The sequence below is a fragment of the Microcaecilia unicolor genome, chromosome 3 (assembly GCF_901765095.1).
Source record: "Microcaecilia unicolor chromosome 3, aMicUni1.1, whole genome shotgun sequence".
Taxonomy (NCBI): Eukaryota; Metazoa; Chordata; class Amphibia; order Gymnophiona; family Siphonopidae; genus Microcaecilia; species Microcaecilia unicolor.
Genome location: NC_044033.1, coordinates 265,474,016 through 265,486,496, shown reverse-complemented (window position 1 = coordinate 265,486,496; position 12,481 = coordinate 265,474,016). Strand labels below are relative to the sequence as shown.

Sequence of the window (12,481 nt, the reverse complement as noted above, 5' to 3'; positions counted from 1 at the left end):
CAAGACAACTCATGTGTGCTACTTTTTGTGTATACCCTACTTTGATTTGTACCTGTGCTGTTCAGTAGGGAATCTAAGTAACAAACCAAGTTTGAGTTTCTTATTTTGCAGGCATGTTTTTGCTGTTGGAGCAAAATGAGCCTTTGTCATTTTTCTCTACAAGAGTGGAGACTTGCAAGGAAAAGGGAGAACCCTAATTTGATGATCTATTAAGTGCCAATTGAATTGGGTAGTTCTACTGCTGGAATAATTTAAACTGTATTTCTGTGCTTCTGCCACTAACCTTGTTTTTTCTTTCATATTTTTTCCCAGTTTTTGGACCAAGAAAGGATTGTGACCGCCTCATCATCAGGGAGTGTCACCATCTTCCGTCATCATCAAAACAACCAGGTGCAGTATTGCCACATACTTCTGTTTCACCTGTATATTGCCTTTCTCATCTTACTCATAGAGGGAACACACCAAATATTTTTGCAGGACTGTGGAAAGAGGAGATTTCCTAGGCTTTCATGCAACAAACTCTGGATTAAGTAATTTTCGCTTCAATCCTGGAGCTATGTAGCTATGGAATAATAGTAAACTACCAGTTTTCTGTTTGACTGTCTTTCTGGCATGTAAATTCTGGCCAGGAGGGAAGGGTTAGGACTGTTGTAGTTGGTGATTCGATTATTAGGCATGTAGATAGCTGGATGGCTGGTGGACGTGAAGATCGCCTGGTCACTTGCCTGCCTATTGCAAAGGTGGCGGACCTCACGTGTCACCTAGATAGGATTTTAGATAGTGCTGGGGAGGAGCCAGCTGTTTTGGTACATGTGGGTACCAATGGCATAGGAAAATGTGGGCGAGAGGTAGAAAGCTCAAATCCAGAACCTGGCATTTTCTGAAGTGCTTCCCGTTGCACGTGCAGGGCCCAAAGAGACAGGCAGAGCTCCGGAGTCTCAATGTGTGGATGAAGCAATGGTGCAGGGAAGAGGGTTTTAGATTTGGGTCATTCCATGCCAAGTGGTCTAAACCTTCCCACCATCACGTCTCCAATTTTGTTCAAATTTTATCTGTTGCGCGAGTCAGGTGTTAAACGAAGTTTCCCAAAATTTGAGGTCTCTAACTGCAATAGTTGCAGATCTAGCCCCCCTTTTCTGAAAGGTTGTCAGTCAATGAGCGCGCAACATTTACCAAAATGCCATTTTTGGGATCTAATAAAATCCAAACACATTTATAAGAATGGCTAGAAAATTCAAGTCCTGTGCAGTTTTTGATGCTAATGCCAATGAAATACATTTTAACATTATGGATGCAAAATCCATTCAAACAAGTTGACTCAAAGTGTGCATCAAAATTGGTCGCGACTCATCGGAACATATTTGGACCAATATTCAGACCACAACAACTTCCATGCAAACAAAGATACGGACTTGAAATTTTGAACAAGCATTATTATGCTTGTGCTGTACATAATACTGCCAGATTTGCAACTAACCAGCATCTATAACCGCCCTGCAGGATCTCTTCAAAGTTGGCACTGTCAGCTCAAATGGTAAAATGTACCAAAGTTCAAAGCTACTTAATGGTGGCATTGCAAAACAAAAACATATCAGTGTTGTAGAGCACAGTTTTCTCTTTCAGATGATACTGTTCACAAGCTGATTCAGGCAGACTCTTTTTTAATAATTGGCTTTGAACTTTGGTACATTTTGTATCCATAATGTTAAAATGTATTTCATTGGAATTAGCAACAAAAACTGCACAGGACTTGAATTTTCTAGCCATTCTTATAAATGTGTTTGGATTTTATTTGACCCCAAAAATGGCATTTTGGTAAATGTTGTGCGCTCATGGACTGACAACCTTTCAGAAAAGGGGGTCTAGATCTGCAACTATTGCAGTTAGAGACCTCAAATTTGGGGAAACTTCGTTTAACACCTGACTCGCGCAACAGATAAAATTTGAATAAAATTGGAGAACATGATGGTGGGAACTTTTTTTAAATTTAGACCACTTGGCATGGAATGACCCATTTGAAAGGAACTGGGCAACATTCTGGGAAAGGGGAGCCTATTCCAGAATGATGGCTCCATCTTAATCAGGGTGGGACCAGGTTGCTGGCATCGGCATTTGAAAAGGAGATAGAGCAGCTTTTAAACTAGAACCTCGGGGAAGGTCGACAGTCTTTCAAAAGTGCATGGTTCAGAACAAGGTATCTTTCAAAGGTATCACCAAAACAGAGAAGATGGGGTATCCCGATAGCGAGGTTCCAGTAGAGACCATAGCAGACCAGGTGTCTAAATAAAAATCAGACAAAAGATTGCAAATTAACACCATCAACTGCTGAGCAAGATGTAAATAGGAACAGCAAACATATTTTGAAATGTCTATATGCGAATGCCAGAAGCCTAAGAAATAAGATAGGAGGGTTAGAATATATATTGTACTAAATGAAAAATTAGATATAATAGGCATATCTGAGACCTGGTGGAAGGAGGATAACCAGTGGGACACTGTCATACCAGGGTACAAATTATATCATAGTGATAGGGTAGATGGAATTGGTGGAGAGGTAGTACTGTATGTTAAGGAGGGCCTTGAATCAAATAGGTTGAAAATTCTGCAGGAAATAAAGCATATCTTGGAATCCCCATGGATTGAAATTTCATGTGTAAAGGGGAAAAGGATAGTGATAGGAGTGTACTACAGTCCACCTGGCCAGGATGAGCAGACAAATGTAGAAATGTTATCAGAAATTAAGGAGGCTAACAAATTGGGGAACACAATAATAATGGGTGAATTCAATTACCCCAATATTGACTGGGTAAGTATAACATCAGGGCATGCTAGGGAGACAGGGCCGCCGCGAAACTGAGCCGGGCCTGGGACGAGGTGTTAAAAAAGGAGGAAGGAAGACCAAATGGCAGCCGACGTGGTTAAATAGTGAGGTGAAGGAAGGTATTACAGCTAAAAGAAAATCCTTCAGAAAATGGAAAAAGGATCCGACTGAAAATAATAGGAAAGCATAAGGAATGACAAGTCAAATACAAAGCGCTGATAAGGAAGGCAAAGAGGGACTTTGAAAAAAAGATTGTGTTGGAGGCAAAAACACATAGTAAAAAAATATTTTTTAGATATATTAAAAGCAAGAAGCTGGCAAAAGAATCAATTGGACCGCTAGATGACTGAGGGGTAAAGGGGGCACTCGGGAAAGACAAAGCCATAGCGGAGAGATTAAGTGAATTCTTTGGTTTTTCTTCACTGAGGAAGATTTGGGAGAGATACTGATGCCAGAAAAGATATTCAATTCTGATGAATCAGAGACACTGAATGAAAACTCTATAAAGATGGAAGACGTAATGGTATAACTTGAGAAATTGAAGAGTATCAAATTGCCTGGACCAGATGGTGTTCATCCCAGAGTACCGATAGAATTGAAAAATGAACTTGCAGAGCTATTGTTAGTAATATGTAATTAAGCATGGTACTGGAAGATTGGAGGGTGGCCAAGGTTATGCTGATTTTTTAAAAAGGTTCCGGAGGTGATCCTGGAAATTATAGACCGATGAGCCTGATGTCGGTGCCAGGCAAAATGGTAGAGACTATTATAAAGAACAAAATTACTGAGCATATTCAAAAGTATGGATTAATGATACACAATTTGGATTTAGTGAAGGGAAATCTTGCCTCGCTAATCTACTACGTTTCTTTGAAGGGGTGAACAAACATGGATAAAGGTGAGCCAGTCGATATTGTGTATCTGGATTTTCAAAACGCATTTGACTAAGTACCTCATGAAAGACTCCAGAGGAAATTGGAGAGTCATGTTCTATTGTGGATTAAAAACTGGTTAAAAGATAGAAAACAAAGAGTAGGGTTAAATGGTCAGTATTCTCAATGGAGAAGGTTAGAGAGTGGGGTTCCCCAGGGGTCTGTGCTGGGACCATTGCTTTTTAACATATTTATAAATGATCTAGAGATGGGAGTAACTAGTGAGGTAATTAAATTTGCTGATGACACAAAGTTATTCAAAGTTGTTAAATCGCAAGAGAATTGTGAAAAATTGCAAGAGGACCTTATGAGACTAGGAGACTGGGCATCCAAATGACAGATGACATGTAATGTGAGCAAGTGCAAAGTAATGCATGTGGGAAAGAGGAATCCGAACTACGTAATGCAAGGTTCCACATTAGGAGTCACTGACCAGGAAAGGGATCTAGGTGTCATCGTTGATGATACATTGGAACCCTCTGCTCTGTGTGTGGCAGTGGCAGCTATGAAAGTAAATAGAATGTTAGCTATAATTAGGAAAGGAATGGAAGACCAAAAATGAGGATGTTATAATGCCTTTGTTTTGCTCCATGGTACGACCACACCTCAAATATTGCATGCAGTTCTGGTCACCGTATCTGAAAAAAGTATGGTAGAATTAGAAAAGTTACAGAGAAGGGTGATGAAAATGATAAAGGGGATGGGACGACTTCCCTATGAGGAAAGGCTGAAACGGCTAGGGCTCCAGCTTGGAGAAGAGACAGCTGAGGGGAGATATGATAGAGGTGTATAAAATGAGTGGAATGGAATGGGTAGACGTTAATCGATTTGTTTAGTCTTTCCCAAAATACTAGCACTAGGGGGCACGCAATGAAGCTACAAAGTAGTAAATTTAAAATGAATCGGAGAAAATATTTCTTCACTCAGCGTGTAATTAACTCTGGAATTCATTGCCAGAGAATGTAGTAAAAGCAGTTAGCAGGGTTTAAAAAAGGTTTGGATAGCTCCCTAAAAGAAAAGTCCATAAGCCATTATTAAAATGGACTTGGGGAAAATCCACTGTTTATTTCTAGGATTTGCAGCATAAAATGTATTGTACTTTTGGGGGATCTTGCCAGTTACTTGTGACCTAGATTGGCCTCTGTTAGAAACAGGATGCTGGGCTTGATGGACCGTCGGTCTGTCCCAGTATGTCAATACTTATTTATTTATGTAAATTTGCGTTAGTATGAATTTTTAAGTCCTGCATGGGATATGGATTTAGATTATGCCTTTTCAGTAGTAGCTCAAGGCGAGTTAACAAGTACAATTGGTATTTTCCTGTCCCCAGTGGGTTTGCAGTCTAAATTTGTAACTGAGGCAATGGAGGATTAAGTGATTATACTCCTTGTGATCTTGAGCAAAAGTAGGATTTGAACCCTGGCTTCCATAGATCTGTTTGGCCAGGGGTTCTCAACCCAGTCCTCAGGACTCACCAAGCTGGTTTGGATTTTAAGACATCTACAATGAAGGTGCATATGAGATATTTGCATGCACTGTGTCCATTGTATATCTTGAAAATCCAACTGGCTGAGTGTGTCTCAAGGACTGGATTGAGAACCCCTGCATTAAGCTACACCTCCACTCCTAAACATGAACTAATCCGCTGACCAGCAATAAATACACATGTATTTATTTATTTTGAAATATCTTTATTCTGACGACAGCAAATAATTTATCAACAATAACAGCAAGGACAAAAATGCACAAAAAGCAATAGTGGCAACAACATTTTCCTATTTCCCACCACCCTGTCCCATACCCCTGCAAACCACTAAAACATTGTGGCGTAACAAACAGTTTATCCTGGGGACTCTAGACCTACACTAAGGCCACAGTTCACAGGGAGTTCCATAAGATGCTAACTGGACAGAAAACCCTTCCATCAGCACTCCAAGGTATTCAATAAAGTGGAGTGCACAGTCATGGTTAACGTATTGAGGTAGGGGGTCCCCTTACTTTAACAAATCACTTCTTTGCTTTGAGGCCCATAGAATCAGTAGACATCCGTTCTCAATAGTTCATGCACCTTATTTTGCCAAAGTTATAGATTTGGCGGGCTAGGATGTATCCACAACAACAGGATGCACCTCTTGGCAATAAAACAAGCTTTGCATAGATAGAGCGTAGAAACACGAATCCCCCTCTCAACAATATCATCCATGAGATCCAGCAAACTTGGGTTGGAGCCCAATTTTGATTATATATGTAACTGGTTCCATACGATCTTCCAAGTCACAAATCGTGGCAATCCCAGACACAGTGTTTGTATGTAGTATCCGAAGTTCCACATTTGGGGCATTTCCCATCAGTAGGAAATCTCATTATTTTTGCTCTTGAGGGGTGGACATACATGCACAAAAGAAATTTATAATTCAACTCTCACAGTTGTTACAATTTTGTAGCCATTCTTCAAACGGGACTTGAAATCCTCTATAGTGTAGTCTCCAAAGTCCTGGCTGCACTTGCCCACCACTTATTTAAAGGGGTCAGGTCCAATGATCCTTTTTACCCAATTACATATTATCCTTAATTACCAATTTCAAAAGGCTGATGCTTTCCAAAATTCTGTGTGATATATTCCCTCACATCAACATCTCTCCTCCTCCGTGGTGTCCTGGCACAGAGGTGGAGAGATGTTGATGTGAGGGAATATATCACACAGAAGTTTGGAAAGCATCAGTCTTTTGAAATTGGTCTATTGAATCCCCCTTTGTCATTGGTGTGACCCCTGACGCAGGTGCGGTGGCACCGAAACACGGCCCGTGTCGGGTCTCTCTTCAATCAAAATTCACTATTAAAGGTTTTTTTAATGAAAAAATTGTGTTCCCTTTTGTTTTTAAAGGCTCTTTGTGCTGTTTTTTTTGTGCTTGCCTTAGAAACTCTCCAGTGCTATATGGCAATAGTCAGAAGACCGAAAGAACCAATCTCTAATATCATAATTGACATGCTACTCCATCTGCATGTAAATTTGGTAACCTAAGGCCCCCTCCTGAATAACTGCAAATGACACAAGCTCACTGTTGGTTTCTTCCCTCCCCAAATAAGCAGTTTAATTATCTTATTCCACTTTTGGAGATGTGCTGGTTTCAAAATTAGGGGAAGGTGTTGTAATGGATACAGCATTTGGGTAAGAGAATCATTTTTTTTCGAGGACAAGTAGACTTATTCTCACAAGTGGGTGACGCCAACCCGCGTTGCTGGTCTGGAACTTATAACTGGTATAAGTAAAGCTTCCATGGAGTCCCTCAGATCAATCCAGAGACTGGTGGGTTATGTCCCTCTGCCAGCAGGTGGAGACTGAGAGAACTTCTGAAGATCCGTATATGTGGTCATGTGTAGCCACCCAAACCTGGGTATTCTCTCTATGTAGCAGGTGGTGGTCATAGCTCTGCAGCTCTGGATTGTGGGACTCCTCACCTATTCCCTTAGGTTGAGTTGAGCTACCCTAAGGGGTTGTGGGCTGGCTACAGCTGAGCTGGGACACCTGGTGGGGCCAGGTCCCTCCCTTCCTCCCCCTTCCCATAAGTCAATCTCCTGTTTAAAAGAAAAAGAAAGAGGTTTCTTTTTTGGCTGCACTCACTGTGAGCAGGGATTCGTTGTCAGTCTCAAGGCTTAGACAACTGGTTTTGTGGCAGGCAGGGGGTCCCCTGGAAGTCTGTGTCTATAGAGCATGTGGCAGCTCCCTCGGAGGCCGTTAAAAGCGCTGCTCCTGGTGTAGGAACCGGAGAGCAGCATCAGGAGTGTGTACAGCCTGTTCTCGCGGCTCTACGAGACGCGAAGGCTCGTCGGAGGGGCAGGGCGGGGCAGCTCAGATTTCGGGGCTTCAAACGCCGTTGCTGGGCTCCTTTGGTCGCGCTGCTTGCCATCAGACTGCGGCAGAGTTTGGCGCCATGCTGTCTCCGGCGGCGCAGGCAGTGTCGGATTCAGGTTCCGGACCGCGTGAGCACCCATCAGCTGTTCACTTGTCCGCGCCAGCTGGGGGGGGAATCTGGTAGAACGAAGGGCAGTATTAAGGCTCAGCGCATTGAGGCCATTTTGAGCAAGCGAGGCGCTTCGTATGCAGGGCCTCCAGTGATCAGGGATCAGCAGCAGGCTCCAATTGATGTGGAGAGTGCTCTGGCTATGGGCGATGATACGGGGGCTTGTGTGGAAGTGGGGGTGGCTGTTCCCTTTTCCCCTGAGTTTGTGCTATTATTGCACAAGGCACTTCAGCTTAAAAGAGCTGGGGGGGGGGGCTCCTTCAGGGGGCTCTCCTTCAGAGCGCTGCGTAACCCTAGTAGCGCTTTAGAAATGTCAAGTAGTAGTAGTAGTTGCTATCTTCTTCTCCCTCTCGGGTGAAGCGCCCTCGTATCAATTCGCAGGCTATCGACTTGGAGTTGGTTGGTTCAGAGGTTTCTCATCTCACCCGGTCTGAGGCTCTAGAGGAGGGTGAGTTACTGGCGGAAGGGGGAGATGATCCCATGGCGGCACGGATGTTTCGCCAGGAGGAGTTGCCTAACCTTATCGTTCGAACTGTGGAGATTTTGAATATCTCTGCTCCAGATAGAGGTCTCCCCTCTGCGTCTGTCCCCTCGATTATGTCAGGGACTAAGCGGCCTTCTAGAACCTTCCATATACACGAGGCAATGAAGGTACTCATTGCAGCACAGTTGGATACACCGGAGGCAGGCCTCAGGGTGGCAAGAGCCATGACGCGACTTTATCCACTTCCAGAGGGGGAGCGGGAGTCCTTGCATCTTCCCATGATTGATTCTTTGATCACGGTGGTAACTAAGAAGACTACGTTGCCTGTTAAGGGCGGCACGGCTCTTCAGGATCCGCAGGACAGGAAGTTGGAATCTTCTTTAAAGATGTCATTTGAAGTGGCGGCGTTATGCTTGCACGGGAAGAGGGGTTGGTGGTTGAGAGGCTAGGATGGGGGAGGGCAGACTTTTTATACGGGGTCTGTGCCGGAGCCGGTGATGGGAGGAGGGACTGGTGGTTGGGAGATGGGAAATACTGCTGCACAGATTTATACGGCTGTGCCCTGAAAAAGACAGGTACAAATCAGGGTAAGGTATACACATATGAGTTTATCGTGGGCAGACTAGATGGACCGTGCAGGTCTTTTTCTGCCGTCATCTACTATGTTACTATGTTACGTGTCAGTCTGCTGTTCCTATGTAGCCAGAGCGTGTCTTTCCTGGGTCCAGAAGGCGACTTCCTCGGAAGAGCTGGTGGCGGCCTTACCTTCTATTGAGTCTGGCCTGGCTTATTTGGCGGATCTACTGTATGACATTCTTAGGGCATCCGCAAAGGAAATTTCCCTTTCAGTAGTGGCTTGCCGATGGTTATGGCTTCATCACTGGTCTGCGGACACTGCGTCTAAGTCTCGTCTGGCTCGTTTGCCGTTCAAGGGCAAGTTGCTGTTTGGTGAGGAGTTGGACTAGATTGTTAAGGATCTCGGCGATTCTAAAGGCGGTCGGTTGCCTGAGGATAAGGCCAAGTCTGTTCCTCGTGCGGGCTGTTCGCGGGCCCGGTTTCGGGACACGAGGCGTTATCGCCCTGGCAGGGTCAGTGCCTTTGCTAAGCCGCGCTTTCCTCAGAAACAGCAGTCCTTTCATGGGGACCATCGTTCAGGCGGGGCTTCCTCAAGGCCAGCCACCGGGGTTCGTGCCCAATGATGGGGCCTTGATCCATCTCCCAGTCTTAATAGGGGGACTGCTGATCCTTTTTCTGGGAGAATGGACCAATGTTACTTGAGACGAGTGGGTGCTACAGGTCATTCGAGACGGCTACAAACTAGAATTTTGTCGACCCCTGGTGGAATTTTTCGTGGAGTCTCCTTGCAAATCACGTCAAAAGGTGGAGGCAGTCAGAGAGACCTTAGAGAATCTAAGGCGCTTAGGAGCAGTGGTGCCCGTGCCGGTGGTGCAGCAGTTTCTCGGCCGTTATTCCATCTATTTTGTAGTTCCAAAGAAAGGAGGTTCCTTTCGTCCAGTGCTCGACCTCAAGGGGGTAAACAGAGCTCTGCGAGTGCGGCATTTTCGGATGGAGACTCTTCATTCCATCCTAGCAGCAGTGCAGCCGGGAGAGTTTCTTACTTCCTTATATATCAAAAAGGCTTATTTACATATTCCAATTTGGCCGAGTCATCGTCGTTTTCTCTGGTTTGCCGTTCTGGGACAGCGACTGCCCCCAAGACCTTCTCCAAGATCATGGTAATGATAGCGGCGTTTCTCCACAAGGAAGGGGTGCAAGTGCATCCGTATCTTGATGATTGGCTGATCCGGGCGCAGTCCTTTCGGGACAGTGTTCAGGCTATGGACAAGGTAATCAACCTGCTGCATTCGTTGGGTTGGATCATCAACATGGAGAAGAGTCATTTGGTACCTTCTCAATCCCTGGAATATCTTGGGGTCCTTTTCAACACCCAATTGGGCAGAGTGGTCTTACCGGAAAATCGAAAGCCGAAGCTCCAGACGCAGATCCAGAACTTATTGTGCATTCCAGCTCCCAGATCCTGGGATTATGTTCAGGTGTTGGGCTCTATGGCAGCCACTCTGGAGGTGGTGCCGTGGGCAAGGAGCCAATTGAAACCGCTTCAGAAGTCCTTGCTGAGCTGTTGGTCTCCGGTGTCAGAAGATTACACTGTTCGTCTTCCCTGGGAAATGGTGGTCAAGCTGGAGTTGCGATGGTGGCTGCATTCCGATAAACTTGGCCTGGAGATGCCCCTGGTGGTACCAGAGTGGATAGTAGTATCTACGGATGCTGGTCTTCTTGGATGGGGAGCTCATTGCCAGGGTCTTATGGCGCAGGGCTCTTGAACTCTGGAGGAAGCTGCTTGGTGCATCAATCGGTTGGAGCTGAGGACAGTTCGTCTGGCATTGCAAGCTTTTCACTAGGTCCTAGCAGGGAAGCCTGTTCAGGTTCTTTCCGACAATGCTACAGCGGTGGCCTATGTCAACTGCCAGGGGGGCAACAAGAGTGCTCCATTGGCCAGGGAGGCAAGGTGCCTATGCCTTTGGGCAGAGGAGCACTTGACTCAGCTGTCGGCAGCCCACATAGCGGAATCGTTGAACGTCGAGGCGGACTTTCTGAGTCGGCATGTGTTGGATCCAGGGGAGTGGCAGCTTTCCAATCAAACGTTTGCTTTGATCACGAGCTGTTGGGGAGTTCCAGCTATGGATCTCATGGCGCGCATGGACAATGCCAAGGTGCCTCACTTTTTCAGCAGAGGCAGGGATCCCCAGACTCTGAGGATTGATGCACTTCTTCAGCCTTGGCCTCTGGTGGATCACTTCTATGTGTTTCTACCGTGGCCCATGTTGAGCAGAATTATAGGCCGGGTGGCTCGACATCCGGGACGCATGATTCTAGTGGGTCTGGATTGGCCAAGGCGTCCGTGGTGTGCGGACCTTGTTCGTCTTCTGATCGACAGCCCGTTGCGATTGCCTGCACGTCGGGGGTTATTGCATTAGGGTCCCATAGTTATGGAGGATCCATCCCTGTTTGGTCTTACAGCATGGCTATTGAGAGGTCGAATTTGAGAAAGAAGGGTTATTCGGACAAGGTTATTGCCACTATGCTGCGAGCGAGGAAACGCTCCACCTCGACGGCGTACGCACAAGTGTGGCGAACTTTTGAGTCTTGGTGTACGGCAGCAGCAATATCACCTTTTTCGGCTTCAGTAGCTTTCATCCTGACTTTTGTGCAGGAGGGTCTCGAGAAGGGACTGTCCCTGAACTTGCTAAAGGTTCAGGTAGCAGCTTTGGCGTGTTTCAGGGGCCAGTTGCGTGGCTCGTCTCTTGCCTCTCACCCCGGATATTGTTAGTTTTTTACGAGGTGTTAATCATTTGCGTCCGCCGCAGAACTCTTTGTTTCCTACTTGGAATCTGAATTTAGTACTGCGAGCTTTACAGCAGCCTCTCTTTGAGCCTCTGGCTCTCTTGTCAATCAAGGATCTGACATTGAAGGCGGTGTTTTTGGTTGCAATTTCTTCAGCGAGGAGAGTTTCCGAGATTCAGGCTTTGTCCTGTAGAGATCCATTTCTGCATTTTACGGAGGCTGGGGTCATACTGCGAATGGTTCCATCCTTTTTGCCCAAGATTGTCTTGCGGTTTCATTTGAATCAGCAACTTTGTTTTCCGTCTTTTTGGAGAGAAGACCATCCTTCTGAGATTCACGCTCTCAGATGTCTCGATGTGAAGCGAACTATCATTAGATATTTGGAGGTTACGAATGACTTCCGTTGTTCGGATCATCTGTTTGTGCTTTTTGCAGGTTGTAAAAAGGGACAGCAAGCTTCTAGGGCTACGGTAGCGCGTAGGGTGAAGGAGGCTATTACTTCAGTGTACATCGCTTCGGGGAAGGAACCGCCGGCGCAGCAGCGAGCTCATTCCACTAGAGCACAAGCGACTTCAATGGCGGAATCGAGGTTGCTATCCTTGGAAGAGATTTGTAGGTCGGCGACTTGGTCGTCGGTGCATTCCTTTGTAAAGCACTATCATTTGGATGTGGCTGCAAGAGCTGTCGCTGCGTTCGGGGCTTCGGTTCTGCAAACTGGGATCTCTGGGTTCCACCCTACTTAGAAACTGCTTGGGTACATCCCACCAGTCTCTGGATTGATCTGAGGGATGCTATGGAAGGTAAAATTAGGTTTCTTACCTGATAATTTTCTTTCCATTAGTGCCGACAGATCAATCCA

The 12,481-nt window shown here is 45.6% G+C and overlaps 1 protein-coding gene across 1 annotated transcript in view; it reads left to right on the top strand.

Annotated features, from left to right (window-relative positions):
* Window positions 1-12,481, top strand: part of NUP43 (nucleoporin 43) — a 165,622-nt gene that overhangs the window by 47,337 nt on the left and 105,804 nt on the right. The window contains exon 3 of the mRNA XM_030198061.1: window positions 313-390. Coding sequence (XP_030053921.1) covers window positions 313-390 — 78 coding nt within the window. The remainder of the gene's footprint in view (window positions 1-312; window positions 391-12,481) is intronic.